This window comes from Tauraco erythrolophus, chromosome 2 (assembly GCF_009769465.1).
Source record: "Tauraco erythrolophus isolate bTauEry1 chromosome 2, bTauEry1.pri, whole genome shotgun sequence".
NCBI lineage: Eukaryota > Metazoa > Chordata > Aves > Musophagiformes > Musophagidae > Tauraco > Tauraco erythrolophus.
The window spans coordinates 34911729-34932637 of NC_141466.1; the positions used below are offsets into that span (position 1 = coordinate 34911729).

General features: G+C 38.3%; 1 protein-coding gene across 1 annotated transcript in view; it reads left to right on the plus strand.

Moving 5' to 3' along the window:
- ELOVL4 (ELOVL fatty acid elongase 4) overlaps positions 1–19142 on the plus strand; it is a 32374-nt gene extending 13232 nt beyond the window's left edge. The window contains exons 2-6 of the mRNA XM_086608253.1: positions 5665–5852; positions 9126–9206; positions 15837–16008; positions 18235–18362; positions 18867–19142. Coding sequence (XP_086464379.1) covers positions 5665–5852; positions 9126–9206; positions 15837–16008; positions 18235–18362; positions 18867–19142 — 845 coding nt within the window. The remainder of the gene's footprint in view (positions 1–5664; positions 5853–9125; positions 9207–15836; positions 16009–18234; positions 18363–18866) is intronic.
- The last annotated feature ends 1767 nt before the right edge of the window (positions 19143–20909 follow it).

Consider the following 20909-nt stretch of genomic DNA (forward strand, 5'->3'; position numbering starts at 1 on the left):
AGTGCAGCTACGAAGATGTGTGAAATGCTTAGATAATTAAAACAGTGTCGTTTATAGAATAATACTCCAGTTAGATAATACCGGTTTACCTTCCTTATGTTGTGGAATTAAAATTTCTCTCGCTGACGGAAATCTTTCTTAAACTTGAGATTGGGCTTTGAGAGGACTTCTTGTTGAAATACATGGTGTGGTCTGCAGAGAGCTCTCCCTGTTGAGAACAGTCACCATCATTTCTGCAGTGTCTTTAGAAATGTAATTGGACAGATGGATGTGCTGGATTGGCACTGTAAGTGTCTTTGCGCTGAGAATAGTATCGATAGCTATTAATAACTTTGAAAGGCTCTCCAGATAAATTAGTGAGGAGCGACTTTAACAACATAGGTATTCCTTAGCTATAAAGTAAAAATACTTGCTAAGTATTGCTTTTGAATCTAATATGACTGCGGGGAATTTCAAAAGTGATGTATGTTAGTTATGTAATATTTTCCTCTAAAGCTAATATTAAAAGCAGGGACAGTCACCATTGTACTGTTTCAGGATTTCTCCTGATGAATGTAGGAACGACTGTGCTATGCATTTGTTTGCTTCTTTTTGAAGTTTTTACTTCTTGAAGAAAGAAAAAAAAAATTGATCCTCGGCTCAGAAATACGCAGGAGATTTAACCATGTAAAATTCTCTCTGTTGGAAAGGCAGTGCTGAACCACATTTAACAGAAGCATTTGCGTATTAAAACACAGTACGTTTCACAGAAGTTTCTTGTGATTTTTAACTAGATCACCATCAGTTCAGCTGTACTTAACTGAAATTCATCTTCATTTGCCTTCCATATTTCAATATAGGTTAATTATGTCCTCTTTGGACATTACTGGGTAGGATATGTAGTCTTTTTCGCTGATCCTGCTCTTGTTTTTGCTGTGGAGGAAGAAATCGGAAGGGTGCATGTGTGTATTTCCTGTTAGTTGCCCCACGTAAAGAATTAAATCTTGCAAGGGTAGGTGTCTCGGGGTGATTTAAATTATTTTAATATATTTATATATTAATACATTATATATTTATATGTTTTAAAAATATATATGTTCTTCTATTTCTTGTCTTGTCCTTGCAATGTAAAACTTTAAAATGTGTATATACACAAAATGACAGGAAAACCTTGTGTATGTAGACATTTCATATTCTTTCCTTAAATAACGGTAGTTTTCTATCAGGAACATGTTAGCAGATGCCTTATTCTTCTCTGGATTCACTTTTATGATTGTGTGCAACTTTAAATGTTTGTTCTAAAACTTCTCTCACCTTACAAAAAAAGCGCTATACTACAGGCTATGCCATCACAACAGACATTTTCTTTGTGATCAAATTAGAATCTGGGTCTTAGGATTTGAAAGACAAACGCATTAATCCCCTGAAAGATTCAGTCAGTCTCTGTCAATTCTAATCAGGTAAAGGCATTGGTCATTTTGCTTCAAAGCAGTTGGAGGAATTGTTTAATTCAGGGAGCTGGCCTTTTTATTTCAATCTTATTTCATCTTTCAGGTAGTAATGTACCTATCATGTGTGAAGTACTGAAGGATTTAACACACTCATATGTCCCCTTAAGCTATCGCAGTTCTCTGTAATTTGCAGAAATCATTTGTGGGCATCAGCACCAGCTAGTAAGTAGGACACAAAATTATGCTATTTTTGCTAAAATGGGGTGGGAGGGTGGGAAGGAGGAAGGTGTTGGAGTAGCTTGGGAGGTTTGTCACTTAAGCACATGACTTAAGAGAGTGAATTTTTCTTGGTTTGAAAGAGGGTATCTGAAAAGTTTAGAACAAGGGTCTGTATGTAACTGTGTTTTTTGTGCAGAACACAGACAAGCCGGCTCGCCTGGTTAACTGAAATGAAACTGGTTTTGTAACACCTTCTGGGCAACAAGAATGGTGCGTGGAGCTGATTTAAAACTGAACAGATTACTTTGCATTATCCAGGCCAGATCTTGTGATGAACAAGTTACTAAATCTAGCAAGTTCTGGGATGAATAGTAGCATGTTTTCTGATGCCACAGTATTAGTAAAAAAAAAAAAAATATCGTATGCAGAGTCTCCTAAATGCCCCCAAAATAAATCCAAGCTGTTTGACTGTTAGTATGCTTCTGTTTTGTCCAGCATGTACTTCAGAACTGAATTGCCTACGGTATTTCCTCTCATACATTTTGTGTTCAAACTGTAATTCATTGTCCTAGGAGAGGTCAGGCCCTCAAAATCCCAATCAGATAGATTCCCTGGGCACTGTGTTATGCGGTCTGTATCAGTAACCTATGCTTTTCTTGCAAATACTTTAAGAGTTTTCTCTGAGATGTGGTGGTCACTGTCCAGAAACCCTGTGGAGAGGGAAAGTAACAGGCTGAAACCATGATGTAGGTATGGAAGTGTAATGGCAGCTGCCCAGGTGCTCTTACGTTGTTGTCAGAGTTAATTAAAGATATCTTTTGGTTTTTTTTTTCCTGTTAAGTTCTTCCATTTGTGGTATTTGTGGAAAGTAAGTGAAAGAATTGTTTACAGCACTGATGAAGCATGAGGCAAAGTTCACTTGCAGCTGGGCTTTCATAAAAGCTGTCCCTTTGTCTTTCCTTTCACCCTCTAGTGAATCCTCATTCTTCCCTCTAGAAATCTTTTTCTCCTGCCACAAACAGAAATCTGGAATAGGTCATGGTTTCCTATTTTCAGCAGCGGGTGGTGGTGTTTAACTCCTGGGTAAAATTCAAATCTTCTTCCTTTTTCATGTTTTTCGTATTGTCACTTTAGTGTTCAGGATACCATGAAACTCTAGGTTAGAAAATAGAAGACAAGTTCTCTGGTATGTCCTTGCCTCTTTATATTGCTTAGTGCAAGAAGGCTGGGAAAGCAACCGAGTCCCTTGCCTCACCTGCTTTTAGCTCTTTACATGCTACAGAGCCTGAAGTGAGATGCGGATTTGATTAGAGCTTGTCAGACATTGGCTATTCCCAGAGCTGTCTCTTAATTAAGAAGTGACACCTTTCTTCTTGCTTGGTGGAGATGCATCTTTGCCCGTTACTTCGTATCAGGTGGACGATGACGTTCTCCATTTCTCTCGTCTATTAAATGGCGTTATCTTTTATTTTTAAGTTGAGATTGGTAGAGCAATCGCTAAAAGCAAGCAGGAAGTAAAGCGTGAGGGAGATATCGGTGTAATAATCGCAACACAGCAGTGTGATTTCAACTTCAATAGGTAGCATTCTGTGAGGTCTGGAAATGAAACTGTTCCTTTCCATCCCAAGACACTATACTGTAATATAAAGCAATGGTTCTCATGTTTTACAGAGAGTACATTATATTGTAATAGAAGTGTCTGTTCCAGGGACTTGCTGAAAAGTAAGAGGTAACTACCTGTCTTCTCTCGCCTTCTTCAGTTCTGTTTCACTGCCTGTGTTTCTCCAGCCAATCTATCTGAATTTTTTGCCACTCCTTGCCCTGTCTTGCCCTTGGCTCCTGTTGGTGGCTGTGGCTGCAAGGCTGACTCATGTCGTTCTGGCAGCGTCAGGTTTGCTGGAGGTTTCCATGCATAAGGATGACTTTTATCTTCTGATATTAACAGCCATAGTGAAAGCAGCTAGGCTGGTTTCTCTTTCTTTTCCACTTCTTTTTAGACCTCCTAGCATCTTACTTGCAGTGTGCAGATCGAGTATTGTTAAATCAGCTGGAAGCAAGAAGAGCCAGTGCTATGCACGCTGTCTTTCTGTAGATCACAGTATGTGTCGTTTATTAGAAATAGAGAGTCTCATGAAATCTGCTCCTAAAATGAGGTTCTTATTTATGATGTTAAGGGCAAGCAAAGAAACAAGAAAGAAGTTGAGGAGAAGTAGTGGCAGTGCTCTTCTGTATCATAGAATCATAGAATGGCATAGGCTGGAAGGGACCTCAGAGATCATCTAATCCAACCTCCCTGTCATGGGCAGGGACGCCTCTCAACTAGACCAGGCTACTCAAGGCTCCATCCAACCTGGCCTTGAACACCTCCAGGGAGGGGGCATCCACAACCTCTCTGGGCAATTTATTCCAAAGTCTCTTACCACCCTCGTACTGAAGAACTTCTTCTTAAGATCTAATCTAAATCTGTTCTCCTTCAATTTAAACCCATTTTCCCTTGTCCTATCAGTAAAAAGTCCCTCCCCAGCCTTCCTGTAGGTTCCCTTCAGGTATTGGAAGGCAGCTATTAGGTCCCCCCGAAGTCTTCTCTTTTCAAGGCTGAACAATCCCAGCTCCCGCAACCTGTCCTCATAGCAGAGGTGCTCCAGCCCCTGGATCATCTTTGTGGCCCTCTTCTGAACACACTCTGTACTTTCCTCATTGAATCGGAGTTCCTCATTTTCTAGATAAGAAGAGTTTTCTAACTTCCCTGTTAGTATACCTGGGATCAGGAATTAATTTTATGTTATAGGCTTTTTTTTCACTGTCTTTGGATTGCCATGAAGAAAAACAGTTCTCCAGAAGAAACTTGTCCTCTGCATTACTATTTCCATTACTATTTCCCTGCCCATGGCAGGGGGGTTGGAACTAGATGATCTTTGAGATCTCTTCCAACCCTAACCATTCTATGATTTTATGATTTGTGAGTTTGCCCACAAATTACTAAAGGCAGGTGTTTTAGATGTCTGAGCATCCCAAGGAGCCCTGTGGTTTGATTTCCATCTGAACTCCCAACTGGCATAAGCATGTGGAAAATAATCCAGTTAGTATCATAGAACTGTGTGGTGTATTGATAGTTATGGAATAGTTACCTTTTATCTCTTGCTCTAACTAGAGATTAGCCTTCATGTGGGGGGAAGGAAGCACTGAGCAAGGAGGTGTCACTGTCATCTCTCCCTTCCCTCCTCTGTAGCAGAGCCATCTTCTAATCCTAGATGTCACTGGTTCATCAGGGTAAGAGTGCTTTTTTGATACAGATCCAGAACTTAATATAGCATATTCTGGACCCTAGAGTATGTGTAACTCTGGATCCCGTGAGTGACTGAAGGAGACTGTAAATAAAACCTTTATCTCCCATATGGCACAACAGATTAGTCTAACTAGAACCATCCCTTTAAACTCTTTTATTTAGTTGTTTACCAGTAACATTGTTAGTATTCTGTCTGAAACAGGAGACTGACCTACATCAAATAGCAAAGGTACTTGGTTAGCATCATGTAACCTGTGTAAAACTAGTTGGAGGCTTTCTAGTCCCTGATTTTAAACTGATAAAAGCTATTAATTCTATCAGTGTTTTGCCAAATTTGTGTATCTTTCATTTGCAGTGGTGTTGAATATTTGGTTGTGTTGCTGCTGCAGTCACTATTCATCACAAGCAAAACTGTTTTTTGGGGGATTAGTGGGTTGGGTTGGGTTTGGGCTCATGTGATTCTATTTGCTTTATTGTTGTCAATTGTAGAACTGGACAATAGAACTTGCGTGACATAACGAACCTCTGTGTAAGGTAATGTGATATGGTGGGGGTTTTTTAAACTATTTTCTTTAACCTTTCTAGAAAGAATGAGCGTATTGTGTTTCTACTATCTGATGCAGCTATTCCAAGAGAGAATAATACTTAACAAATGCAATGCTTAAAATGGTGATGAAATATATTTTGTTCAGACCTGTTGACGCCTTCTGTTTGCTTCACCCCCCCTAGACAAACGTGTTGATGATTGGCCCTTGATGCAGTCTCCATTTCCAACACTGACTATAAGCACTATTTATCTCCTCACTGTCTGGCTGGGCCCCAAATGGATGAAGACAAGAGAGCCCTTCCAGTTACGTTTCCTGTTGGTTGTTTACAACTTTGGAATGGTTCTACTCAACTTCTTCATTTTTAAAGAGGTGTGTATGCCCTCTCGCAGGAGGGAATTCCTATTTAAGTCTGAGGGTCTCTACAGATTGCAAAATGAAAATAATCTTAAATATTCATGATGTCTATGGAGGGTTAATGTTTTGCATAGACTTTTAAAGCTGAGTTTGCCTTTGATGTGAGTGTTTCTGTAGCTAGATATGTTCTGTTTGAGAATAAATGCACTAAATGAATCTATAGAGAGAATTTGTGCACTAGCTATTCCAAGTTCTTCTTAGATTTATGTCAGTGCTAATACTGAACAGATTAACTAAAAATCTGTAGAAATTTAACACTTGTAAGTGATTTTTGTTTTGTTTTGTTTTTCTTTTTAATAATCCTAAAGGGTGTCAGAGTGTATCTTGTTAGAAATTGAGCTGTTTGTTGGTGCCTTCAGTGTGTTTATCATTTTTAGAAATTCAGATGTCCATTGTTTGTAGTGAGGAAAAGTATCATGTCTGTAAGTTATCTTTTAGAATAAGAATAAAAATAAAATGAACTGTATCTTTAAATAAAAATAAAAGGATACAATCTTCTAATATTTGGTTTGCAACATTCTGAGTGTGTTAATTTCAATACATTTCAAGGTTGCTGCATTTCTCCTTTGTTAGGTTTTCTTTACAGAGGAAATGACTAGTAACAATGCAGTGGTTCAGCTCATTAGCAGTAGCTAAACGGCTGATGCTTATGAGTAGCTTATGCTGCTGTGACTTTGCTCATGTGGATTGTAAGTCGTCTTCCTGGAAGACTTTGGATCATAAATTTGCAAAATCCATTTCCAGAAGTAAGCAAATGAACAGAACAGTTAAAATTACAGCATTGCAGAACTCTTTTTCTGGCTGGTCTGTTCTGTACTTTTGCCAGGAAAGCATGGCGTATCTGATGATCACCTGCATATTGACCCTTCCCCAGAGCTTCTATAATAAAATCGTTAACTGATTTCAGCCTTTTAAGACATGGTTCAGTAAAATTTTAGTCATCACACCTCAGTTGTCACTTTGTCTAAATTGTTTCCTTGCACTATGAAGCTAAGTAACAAAATACTACAGGTACAACAGAATTTAATGCTGACACCCAACGATAGTTGTGAGAATGGATGAAATCAAGTCATCTTGGCAAGTTAAAACTGAAACTCCTCTGAAATTAATTCTGCAGTGTTTTTGCCATGTCTGTCTTTTTCACTTGTTCTTTTAAATTGGTTTGGTTTATCCACAAGATGAATTATACAGGCTTGTGGTCGATTAATGTTCAAACCTATGTTGCTTATGGGATAACACATGTGTTTGTATGGCATTTCCAAATCACTAAATTAACATAAAAATGAATGGGACTGCAAATACACATTTGCTTCTGATAGGCTCACAATTTTAAACACAGAGATTCTAGTTTCTTGCAATTTCAAATGGCGGGTTGTTACTCCGTGGATGTTAAGGCTATGGATACAGCATTTACAGGAAGTGTCTTTTCTTGATCTTAGACACTGATAGGAGGAATGTATTCAAGTTTCAATTGTTCCCTTTAACAAGGCAACTTCTGCTTCAATCCTCCTTAGGTTTTCAATACCAGTGTGCCACTGTTGTAATTTGCATAAGTAATGTAATTGTTATGAGTAAAATGATACACAGTTTGTATTTTGTGAATGACGCTAAAGTTTCCAGGTGTTGCTGGGAACAGAATTTGAATGTGAAATGCCTTTAAATGTTATTTAAATAATCATCCTGATGGCAAACTGTATTGTTCATCTGTGATGATAATTCATGTTAAAATGATAAGTCCATAAAACACTGCTAGGTTGTCTAGTCCAAGACTCCCATATGTTGGACTCGAATTCAGATTCAAATTAGGAGCAAATTTTGCTTAGAACATGCAGACATCCTGGATGCGTAACCCCTATTTTGTCATAAAATCTTGAATTTCTTATTTACTTTGAGGCAGTCTGGTGAAGTCAATTTACTGCCTTTTGCCAAGTGAACCTTGCTCAAGTTACCCAGTAAGCAGCAGTAGAGATTGGTTAGTTTCTATAATAGCACGGACTAAACTGTTCTCTGCCCTTCTCTGAAATTGTCACATGTGCTCATGCCTGTGTGGGACCGCACTGGAGAGTAGTGGTGTTACAGCAGTTTGTAAATGGACTTGGATGATGCAGAAGTAGTTCAGTTTGTTTCTTAGGATCATCTCTGGATAGTTCTTTCACTTCCCTACTTCGACAGACGTGCAGCAAATAAGACCAGAGTTTCACAAGCTTTTGTGTATTGGTTTTATCTGGATAACGCTTGTCTTTGCGTCTGTTTGCACTCGTAGTGCTGTGTGCAAGATGAGATACCAAAGTAAACTCGAGTTCAGTCTAAATAAGATGGAAGTCAGGTCAGCGATAAGAATAGTCAGTGCCTACTCATGTTTATTTTGGACATCTTTTTGTATCACCCTTCTTTGCTTTTACATCTCACAATTTGCAGGTCATGTCTGCTCCACTGCTCTCTGGTTTTGATCCTTAACAGGGTGGGATTACCTGACTTTAAACAATCTTGGATCATAATGTTTATGAATGTCAAGATTAGAAGTGCTACTTGAACCTTGTACAGGTCTAGGCAGGTGTTCTTCTTTCCAATGGGAACTTGCACAAATGTCAAGTTTGTCTTCTCCTGTTCAGGTTATTGCAACTTGCTTTATTTAGAGTGGTCCTACAGGAGCATTTCATATGCTTTATGCCATTTCTTTTGGCAAAAAATGAGGAATTTGTCTTGTCTCAAACATATTGAGTTTCTCTCAATATGTTTTATGGGGGCTTAGCATTGGCTGTAGAGGGTTTTTTTCTGGGTTTTGATTGGCGTACTGTTTTAAGAATAGTAGATCCGAATTATCTAATCCCTGTCATTCATAGTGAAAGTGTTTTTGTCATTCATAGTGAAAGCAATTAGGTATTTTCTGTCTCTGAAGCTAGAGCCGTCAGAGGGAATACTCGTGTTTGAATATCTTAAGATCATACTGGAATTCTTACAAAGTTATGCAGGGCTCTAATTATCTGGGCAGATACATGCAGGAAAAAAAAATATTTTCTCTTTAATTTACAAAAAAAAAGGTACTGTGTAACAACAGATCTTTAGAACTAAATATTGGCTTTCTTCAATAGTATTCTCAGGACTGATAAGGACATATTAAATACTTCTGTTCAGGTAAGTTTGATGTAGCAAGAAATTTGCTGATAATTGTTATGAACTTGTTTTATGTAGCATCTTTCCCCTCATGTATGACTTTAATATTTTCAGCTGTTTTTGTCATCAAGAGCTCGAGGGTACAGCTATGTCTGCCAGACTGTGGATTATTCAGATAATGTTTATGAAGTTAGGGTGAGTATTTCTTTTTTGTATCTTTATATGAATGTGTGTAATAGATAGCACTACATGATGGTTTAAGTCTTGTCTGAAAATAGCCTTTCCAAAGTTCTACTGTCAGCCATGACTGTATCCCGTTATATTCTCATAGACCACTACAGGTTTGACTACATTGCACATAGCAGGTTTGATCAAAGTGCATCAGTGTATTGACTTTAACTTTCATCTGACTGCTACAAGTAAGGGAAGTCTTAAAGATAGCATCCTTGTCTTCATCCGTGATTGTACAACCCAAGATAAACTTTGCACACGTACTTTGGTTCCTAGACCTTGCTGAAGTTTATGATACCAAGGTAACCGCAGTAAAGGTGTAGTGTTCTAGCTAGATCAAAGCAAGTTAAGATTTGTCAGCATGTACTGTGGTTGCACTTTGCTCATACTGATGAGGCAACTTTTTGTCTCCTTTACCCATGTTAGGTTTCATGAGGTCTTGCTGGCTTCTGGCAAATGTATTATCAGTACATTTCATTGTAGAAGCTTAGATTTCAAATGTGTGGTTTTTGGAAAGCATTCAAATTAAAATCAAAGTGCAGATGCTTGTAAATTTCCGTAATGCTGTTGATTAGCTCATGTACTAAACCTTATCTTCTGACACTTGAGTCTCTCAGCTGTTCTTGCAAGTTTCACCTGCAGATTAGAACATGTTCCTGAAAATGTAATTGAAGTGTGTTACAGTCTAAATACATTTATTATTTATAACATATTTTGAAAAATGTGTCTGCAATGTGCCTGTTCATCGGTAGTATTACTCAAAAGCTTCTTCACATGGCAGGGCTGGTGGTGAGAAGGATAGTTTTGAGTCTTGCACATTATGTGTAATGACTGACATTGCAGAACAAATCCGTGTGTAGATTTTTATTGGCTTTAAGGTAGTCGCCTGTCTTTCACCTTACACTGCCAGTACTGTGCAGTCACTATTTCAGTCACTAGAATACTTCTGTTAATAATTTTGTTTAAAACCAAAATCTAGCCAAGTATAACAAATGCTTGACAGATTTTTTTTTTTCAATAGATAAGCAAAATAGAATGCCCTTGTACTCAGCTGGATGCAATTGAGGACTGGCATGGCATATATTGAAGGAATTTGTGTGTTAGCTAAGTACAAGAGGTAATGACTTTTGGTATGCAAAAATTCTGTTTCATGGCCTCACTTTTAGGTGCACTTGTTTGTGCGAGGCTGAGGAGGGGTCAGACCTGCTCAAAAGAATTATTTTCTGTTTTTTTCATTGTGGCAAACAAAACATTATTATGCAATTAAATAAAGGCAAAATGACCTGCACAATGTATTTATTGTACATGAGATGTCGGGAAAGGAAAGGTTGCTCTAGCAATATCTACTCTTTGGATTTCCTGACTTTTAATTTTTTTTTTTTTTTAAATTTGTGGATTTGCATAACCTTTATTGCTGAAGTTTTAAATTGTAATGTGTTCAGTTTACAACTGAGACAGTTGAGGAAGCAGGGAAAATTTAGTTCTCTCAAACTGTTATGGCAAGTATATAGTGTGTTATCAGTGAAGAGCCTTATCTTGATCATTATCTGGTAGTTCTTTTAAATGAATTCTCAATTAAGGTAAATAAGTCACAGGTAGAAAACTACACTTTCCACAAGTTTACTTTGTCTAACTAAAGAGTCTGGGTTACATTTCTGGCCTGCTTTACAGTGTATCATGTTCCACATTTAGAAAGTACATTGTTGGGTTTTGATACTGTAGGGCAGCAAAAACTCCAAAACCTCCTCAGAATTCCTTTCACCATCATTTTTCATAATATAAACCTGTAATATAAGATGTAAGTAAATGTAGACTTCTTTTTGCAGTTTTGAGTTTAGAATTGATAAACCTTGTAGCACGTTTCACACTCTTTTAATAGATCTAGATACTAAATGTCTGGTATCTATTGGCCTGGGGGTTTTCTGTGAAGAGGAATGCTGCGCTGCAGCAGTAAAATTAGTAAAATTCTTGTAAAAGAATGAGTGAATAAATCCTGTATTAATCAGATAAAGAGACCAGGACTAACTCAAATGGAAACAGCGCTGAGCCCAGAAAGCATTATGGAACATGGTCTGGAAAGTAACAGCCTCATGTATGACTTTATTGTGGGGCTTAGAAAGCTGGAACAAATACTGAGAAATGTGAAGCTAATTGCATATGGTGGTCTAAATGGCAACATAGAAGCCCTGATATGACCTCTGTTTCTGTCTTTTGGGGAATGTGCCACTATGATGTTGCCATGTAGTGGCCCCTTTTGACCAAAGCTCTTGCTTAAAATGAGGGGTCAAGAAACCTTCCTTTGTTCCTCAAGGGAGTACAGAGAGCTGGCAAATAGTTCAGAAAAAAAAAAAAAAAATTGCTATCCTGGGTGCCAGAGAAGAATGTCTTTCATCTCCTCTCCAACCCTCATCATGTGTCAAAACAGTAAGCCCATGGTGATTTCAAGGGAACGGTGTAAGGGCATGTGGTGGCACTTCCCCTGTATAGTCTAGCAACACCAGCAATCGGTAGCTCACACACCTCTTGTTAGACATAGACTCCTTGTTTTGCCAGTTTTTAAGGGAATGTTCTTCCATGAATTTGTCTGTATGTCTCAACTTTGTCAAGATTCTGGCTTATACTGACGACTAATTCTGTAGGTAGTTTACACATAGTATGGAGAAGTTGGTCCTTCTGCTTATGTTTTGAACCTATCTACACCTGTAAGTGTCATCCAGGCTGCCTTGGCTGTTGTTCTACAAGAGGTAATAACTAACTGGAGCAAGCAGGGATGGAAATTAGATTCCACAGTTGCAGAAATGTTTGCAGAAATAAACTCCTTTCTAAAGGAATTATCTTCTGGGTGTAGTAGGTAGCGATCTTACTGACTGCTGGCAGGAAGTTAAGGAGTGCATTTTGTAACTGGTTATACAAAAAATTAAAATGTTCATAGACAAGAAAGAAAAGGGGGGAAAAAATCCCTGAGAAAGGATTTTGAAGGAGCTGCAGATGCATCTTGGAAGAACATTTTTTCTTATAGCTTAAGAGTCAAAAAAATAAATGCAAAAGGCAGAGGTATTAAATCCATGCTTTGTGGTACTCCTTTGAAACCTCCAGTATTTGGAGTGAACGATTTCCTAACACTAACTTAAAGCATGTTAGTGTCTGTGAGTAGTCACTCTCTCCCTCTGCTTACGTTTGTGTGTCCTTGTTTCCCAGGTCAAGATTCATCTATTTCATTGGCATTCCTGAACAGCTAAGAATTAGGAATCTGAGACTGTGTGACTTAGTTCCTGGTTTCAAGTGTGCTGATTGTAATCATAAAGTTGAGCTATGGTTGTGTTCTGTATTCTAATAGTAATCTACATTGTTTGTATTTATGTCTAGAGCTTGAGTAGTTTCCTCTTATGAAATAAATATAATAATAATTTATTTTAAACTTCTGTGAAAAGGGAACTTGACTTAACAAAATAGACTTCATGGTCTTGTGAACAAAATTCCATAATTGAAGCAGGGAAAAGAGTTCACTTTAAAAACCACTCTAGTTTTTCATGTTGCTGTTACCTTCTAAGAAGTACCTGTCCCTTCACACCCCTTAATGGATAATTGTCTCCAAACTGAAATGAGGAAGGAGGATGCAGGAAGAGAGTCCCGTGTTAAAACAGCCCTCTGTTCAAAAACCCTGCAGCAGGCAGAGGTCATGGGATTGGACCTCTTGTTGACCTCCTTAATCCAAGGCTGTAATGTAATCTTTCTGTGCCATCTGGTGTTTTAACAGACTTAGATTGGCGCGTATAAAAATTGCCAGAAACGGCATAGTTGTGACTAGTGTGAATCATTTCAAGAATATGTCTTTTCAATGCATATTTTCTTTTAAACTAAATCTTTCTTTTATGCTATGTCCAAAGAAAGGCTACAGTTAGGTCCTAACTTCTGATGCTTTGCAGAAGTTTAATAGTAGCCATCTGCTGCTGACATAGGTTACACCTTGGGGTATTGTTCTTCTTTATTTCTGCCCTCTGTCACTGATTGCATGCATGGCCTCGGGCAAATGACTTAACATCTGTTTCGTTTTTTTTCTGCATCTATAAGCTAATGATTAAAACATCTGCATAAGTCACTGGACGCACTGAAATAGATCATCAGTACATGAAACCTATCAGGTTTGTGAATAAATGGTAGTAAAATTTGATGATAGGAAGACAGCAAAAGAGCTGTCAGGCAAAAAAAAATCTCCAGGAGTACAAAAATCAGCAGGTATAATCCTGCAAAGAAATGGAGGTTGGTTTTGTTCTTAAGTGATGGGAAGCATTTTGATCACAAGTTTAGCTGATTTTGATTCACAGGCTGTAATTACCTTCTGTGCAAGGCAGGCGGAATTCAAAAGAAGAGGAATGAGGTGTGTTAAATGACTTGTCCAGGAGCATGTAGTGAACCTGTGGCATCTTGGGCATAAATCAAGGGGGTTTTGTTGGATTTTACTCTGTTTTGCTCTCTGCCATGCAGTAAATTGGCTATTTGCTTCTTGGCTATTTGGTGTGGTGTTCCACTGTTTCTTTAACAAAATGCACATCGGCTTTATAAGAGTTTTTATGGCAGTTTGCTTGCAACTGACCTATTGATTCTTTAGAAGTTTCTCGAAAGGAAGGACTTCCGAAGAGCTTGAGTATTGTAGTGCGGGCTTGTCATTTTATGGATACAGTCCAAAGTGTTTATTGTTAACTCATGAGAGAAAAGATGCTTATCTTAATTTATTTAAGAGATGCAGCTTTAGCAAAGATCTGTAAAAGATGCTGGACTGTTATGCTTATCCATGGGTGTGAGACAAAGCCTTGATGCGGGTGTTATTAAACACCCAACTACCTGTCCCAGAGGCAGAACTGTACTCAATATTGAGCAATATATATATATATGGTTCTTGCAGCTAGCCTGTGTGCCTGAGAACTCCGAGATCTGTGGGAGTCACTTTTCTCTCATTAAGCCTCTCTCCAACTTTGACAGATATTAGTATCTTTTTATATAAAAAATTGACAAAATCTGCTTCCTCTTCCTGAGACCTGAAGTAGGCTAGATCATGTCCGGAGAGTGAGAAGGGTATTCATTAACGGATACATAGAAGTCTGCAGTTTGGCAACAGTAAGTTGTGCAGTCAGTCCCTTTGGGAAACTGCAGAGTCTGCAATGCAGATCTGCGGCACTCTTCTGCTCCCGTGCTGCTTTCTTGCTTCTGCTGCAATCTCTTCTAAAACGTTCACCACTCCAATTATGACTGTGACAGACTTGGTCTGAAGAGACATGCGTTTCTTTCCCACTGGTTTGGAGAGGCAGAAGAATACACCATGCTGGGGTGTAGCATTGCTCTGTACTGCTCATTCTCCTGATTCCCCTTTCTCTCACTTGTCTAACAGTACGTGTGTATTTGGGAAGGGAAGCTACTGCTGTCTTAACTTCTGTCTCCTCTGGGGACTGACAGGGTGGTGGGGTTATTTCATACCATGTTAAGGTAAGAAAGTCTGATTTGCTGTCAGAGGAGCCCTGAAAGACCAGATGAACTTCTTACAAATAAGTGTGTTGTGACATTGCCTACTCTCCTTCCTGGTGGTTCCATTTCCAACTCTCTTTTTTTTTTTTCATTCTCTATGTGAGTCACTATCTGGGATATGTTCTGGTCCCACCCTTGCATAACAAGCTAGATGACTTACAATGCCAGGAACTAAACTTGTTGCTATGCTTTGGGATCTGGAAGGGAGTCCCCACCAGTACCATACCCCCATATCATAGTATTAGCAAATTGCTACACAGAGCTTCTGGGCTTTACCTGGTACAACAATATCCTGATTTCAGCAGGAAGACATGTTTATGTTGCATCTTGGGCAAGATTCACTGTGATGGGTGGATTAGAAGAATTTTGGGTGTGTAGCACTTCCCTGTTGGATAGATGGGTTATATCTCTGCAGATTGTGTGGCTTCCGTGGTCTCAGTTCTTCTATTCCCTGAATGGCAGAGAGCCACTGAGGGAATGCTGCTTTCCAGAGGGGTGTTACTGAGCAGGCCAGAAGAAGCTGAGGGGAATATTGCTCTAAGGGATGCGAAATCTGTACTGCATGTAGCTTGTAAGAGTGATCTGGTATCTTCCTACTCATACGCCTGTGGTACTGGAAGAATTTTATATAAGGTTTCAACCTTTGCAACTGCATTTTATCATAATGTTTCTGCCTCATTGTTCTCACCACATCAAAGTGTTGCCTCATTAGTACAGGAAGCCCTGTGGTAGTCTTCTCCCGCAAAGCTTTGGATAGAAAATAAGGACACAAACTCCCTATGTTTAACTGGTAAACTGTTCAGAGATGGCAAAGCTTTTAATTATGTTAGCTCTTTTTTACCATTGTGATTTGTGAGCAGTAGACTCAGAATAATACTTCCATCTCCAGGACAGATGAATGGAGTATTGTTTTTGTTGTTATTCTCATACCGTCAGACATTTGATGACTCCACCTCAAGATTTACCAGGATTTGGGAAAGAGTTACCCTTTTCTTGCAGCAGATAGGTGGAGAAAACTTTATTCCATTCAGCTTGGAATCACTAAAATTTCTGTGTTGTCTTTTTTTGTTGCAGATAGCTGCTGCTTTATGGTGGTATTATGTCTCTAAAGGAATTGAATATTTGGATACAGTATTCTTCATCCTGAGGAAGAAATTTAACCAAATTAGTTTCCTTCATGTCTATCACCATTTCACCATGTTCACCTTGTGGTGGATTGGTATTAAGTGGGTTGCAGGAGGACAAGGTGAGTTCCCTTCCTCTCATACCCGTTTGACTGGACACAAGGGAGAACTGTTATTGTTTGGGAGCAATGGAAAAAAGTTTTTGTAGACTTAACGTTATAATAGACAAGACTTTAAATAGCGCTGAAGCAGTGCAGTAGCTTTAATGCATACAGTCTTCCTCTGTGGGAAACATGGGGGAGGAAAAGATAACAGAGCAATAATCTAATGAATTGCAAAACTTTTTTTTTTCCTCATAGATATCAATTGCAAGCCTAAAGTTCTGTCTTCAAAATTATCCTTGTTCCATATGAAATAGAAAGATAAATGTGTCTTGCCTAACTTTAATTTTTGCAGATACAGAGAACTGCAAAATCTAATTATAGGCCACAGTTTGTGTGCAAATGTAATGAAGTTAGTGGAGACATTATTTTGGCATTGTATCTGAGTTTGAGGTTTGCTTTCTTTTTTATAAAGAGGCATGTATAAAATTCTGAAGCTTTCCCTTGAAGGTGAGCCAATTAATCTGTCAATTAACTTTTAAAACCAATTAATCTGTCAATTAACTTTTAAAACCTATTCATAATGACACAAGTCTATAATTCATGATCAGCCTTTTTTTTTTTTGCTTGCTTGCTTGCTTTCTAAAGCCCCCATCAAAGAACTTTATTCTGTTTTTTACTTGCTGCCTTCTCCCTTGCCTGCATTGGACCCTTGTTCCTGTTGTTTTCCCTTGTCTCTCTCAAATTATAAGCTCTACAGAGCTGAGGATTCAGGGAAAATACCTTGTTTTGTTTGTAATGAGCTTTGTAGGCTTAAGACACTGAAAATAACAAATAGCAAACACCACAACAAACTAAGAGTTTTGGAATTTTTTTTTGTCAAACCACGTTAATACGTAATGCATGGGGGGTTTATGCCCTCATTTACTATAGATATCTTGTACTGAGTGGTTGCTTATATTATAAGAAGAAATACTTAAAATGAGTATCTGTGACTATCCTTGAGTTTCTCCCAAGTAGTCTGCAGGATGCAGGTACTCAACCAGATGTTTCATGACCTTTATTGGCTGCCGCACCCATAAACTAAGTTTGTTGGAGACTAGATGCTTACGTGTAGTCTTACTTAGAAATTCCCTGGATATCTCAAAATGCCCTCTCCCTTGTTGCCTCTTCAGACTTTTCATGCTGAATACCTGCAATTTTCAATACAACAGTTGCAACTATTTCCAAATTTATTTCAAGTTTTGGTATTCTTGTGCTGCCTCTTTGTTTCTATCCCCTGCAAAAGGGAAAACAACAGTTGGTCTTCTGCATTTGTGTAGCACTACTGTATAAATGTGGATAGATCTATGGTCTTCTGCTTTCTAGTTGATAGCCCATCACTTACACAGACAGATCTATTATAAACTAGACCCTATTATAACTAACTGGGTCTAGACCACATGGGCATCTGAGCTGTTTGATGTCAGCAGCTATTGTCTGTATTGCCCTGATCTTATACATTAGAGCCTTTTTGAGCCTCTCTGGCAGTGTAAGAATACCTTAACAAGATATAATTTGTTTCTGTTAAATGGCTGCTAATCTTGACAGAGCAAGAAGATCATAATGCAGATGACAACTGTTGTCTTTGTTTCCAGCACAGCACTATACATTTACATATTTAAGAATGCTGGATATCTTAACTCATAAATAATGAAACTGAAGATGAGCAATTTAGACAAACTCACTTGGCAATGCCCTTAAACGTCTTACAACCACAAGTGAAGTTTTGCTTTGTGTGATTTTTTTAGCCTCTTTAGTCAGACTTCTGCCTGAGTTTCTTGATTTCTTGCCGAGAAGTGAACCTTCTGTATTTAAATATAGTTTAAAAGATTTAAGTTCAGAACTTGATACTTCATAAGTTACATTGTCAAATACCGCTTTTAATAATCCTTTAGCAAAACAATTGTACTTACACTACAGTAACTGATGTGGAGTCTGTGCGATTTATGTCTGTTCAAGAAAAATCTTACGAAAAGCTTTTGCATAAATAGTTCCATGAAAGATGTGACATACTACTTGCATGAAAAGCTCTTTGTGTCAGCACATGTTGGCAGTCAGGTCTATACTATACTATTGGATACTTCAAAGATGGAAGCCTGGTGTGTCCTGTACTTTATAAATTCTACTGTCACTTGAAAAATACTATAAAAGACTTCTTCCTTTTTTCAAAATTACATTACAATCTTCCCTTCTGTTCCTGGACAGCTTTTTTTGGAGCTCAGATGAATGCATTTATTCATGTCATTATGTACATGTATTATGGATTAGCTGCCTGTGGACCTAAATTTCAGAAGTACCTGTGGTGGAAGCGATACTTGACCATATTGCAATTGGTAAGTAAAATTTCTCCCTTTCTTTCAGAAGGTATTGCCTCTGAGTGGATTTGCATTTGCAGAGCTTTGGAACAAATGCTGCTCATTCCAGAAGTTTTTCCCTGTCTGATACTCGCAGCTCAAGTTAGAATACTTCCTGGAGATGGAAGTACTTATTTCATTTCTGAAAAAATATGCAGCGTAGATAAGAGTTGTGTGAGTGAAGTCTAAATACTACTTTACTGGTTGTTTCAACTGAGTTGTAAAAACCTGTTCAAAAGGGTTTTTTTCAAAATCCAGATCTCTTAATGTCTTCTCATTTGCCAATTTCTGAAAACCAGTGCCATAAATTTGATGTTCCTGGTTAAGCATATGTGCGCATGCGTGATGTGACAGCCAAATACAGCTTCCCTACCGTCTCCCACTTTAGCAGTTTTCGTAACTTAATGCATTGGTATACATTGATGCAGTCAGACCTACAGAATATATCCAGACCTTTTTGATTCTATGTTTTCTGTCTTTCAGGTGCAGTTCCATGTGACTATTGGCCACACAGCCTTGTCTATTTATATTGATTGTCCTTTCCCTAAATGGATGCACTGGGGTGTAATTTTCTATGCTGTCACCTTCATTTTCCTGTTTGGTAATTTCTACTATCGGACATATAAGCTGCCCAAGGAACCTGTAAAGAATGGCAAAATAGCAAATGGTGCTGTTGCAAATGGAGTAAACAAACCAGAAAATAATGCAGTGGTGGAAAATGGAAAAAAGCAGAAAAAGGGAAAAGCAAAAGGAGAGTAACTTGATCCAGGCCTTAACCATTGTTGGCAGTGAGGAACCTCCGGTTTGGTTTATAAAAGGAAGAAAAAACCACTATCTGTACCAATTAACCTTAGGTTACTGAAGAGCTAGAACACAGATATTTTCATTATTTATGAAGATTGTTTTAAGAACAACACTAAAGTTGAATTTCTATTGTAATTATGTAATTATCATGCATATGGTCTCTGTGTAAACTTGTAGACTGCTGGTGTTGGTGAATGTAAGGAAGAATTGCAGTTGATTCCATGTTTAGCAGTCCAAAGTTAATACTACCATTGATACAGGCAGTTTTGTTGGCACCCACATTTCTTTGGGGGGTGGGGGGGGAGGGAAGGAAAGGAAGTAGCATTTGGATACTTGTGTTTTCTTTCCAGAAAATTATTAAATTTCAAATTATGACATATTATCTAATCAGAATGTGCAACTTTTCTTGTCCTCCTTGAAGAGTATCTTCAGACGCATTATGTTTATGTGCTGTCAGAACAGTGTTTGACTTTTCAGACATTACTTGATTTAACTCAGTGTCTGTTACAGTTTTTGGTTTGGTTTTTTGGTTTGTTTTTTTTTTTTTTTTTCCTCGTGTGGAAATATACCTACCTCTTCATCTGCTGGAAAGAATATTGAGCATTAAATAACTGGTTTCTGAAATACGGAGTCCTCTAATGTAAATATCTGTTAGCACTAATTCAGGAGAAAATATGATTTCTTGTGGGAGTAAAAGATATTTTGCAGGATATTTTTTGGTCAAATCATCAATAACATTTTTCAATGTAGACTTATATTTTGGAGTGGTACTTTTAATATGGCTAATTGAAGAAAACATTTTAAGAATGTATAAATGTGAAACAATATATTGTTTGAAGCAAGCAGTAAAAGTCGGCCTGCTGCTTGATGTCCGTGACCTGCATTAAACCTGTGGTGCTGACTGATACTGAAAATGGTAAGATAATATTATGGTGGAGAGAAAATGACAATGTGTAATTCCATTTAGAAATGCTGTGTGTATGGATAGTCATGCTAACTACAAGACAGTCACTTTATTGGGAGAGAGAATTCTGTTAAAAAGTACTAAATACAGCAAACAAAATGTTGAAAATGCTGCTACTGCTTGATACCCATCAATACTCTATTTGTTTAAACACTTGCAGATGAAGAATTGCTAGTAGTCAGGCCACTGTTCTAATGTGAATGTCAGAGATGGGCTTCTGAAACTCTATTCCCCGAGTATTTTCGACTCTTTTCGACCTAATTGACAAGTTGATTCTCTTAATTATTTTTCAGTTGTGGTGGGTTGACCCTGGCTGGATGCCAAGTGCCCACCAAAGCTGCTCCATCACTCCCCTCCTCAGCTGGTCAGGGGAGAGAAAATATAACAGAAGGCTGGTGGGTCGAGATAAGGACAGGGAGAGATCACTCACCAATTATCGCCGTGGGCAAAACAAACTTCACTTGGGGAAATTAGTTTAATTTATTACCAATCAAATCAGAGTAGGATAATGAGAAATAAAACCAAATCCTAAAACACCTTCGCCCTACGCCTCCCTTCTTCCCAGGCTCAACTTAACTCCCAATTTCTCTTCCTCCTACCCCACAGCAGCACAGGAGCATGGGGAATGGAGGTTGCGGTCAGTTCATCACATGTTGTCTCTGCCACTCCTTCCTCCTCATGTCCTTCCCCTGCTCCAGTGAGGGTTCCTTCCCACAGGAGACAGTTCTCCACGACCTTCTCTAAAGTGAGTCCTTCCC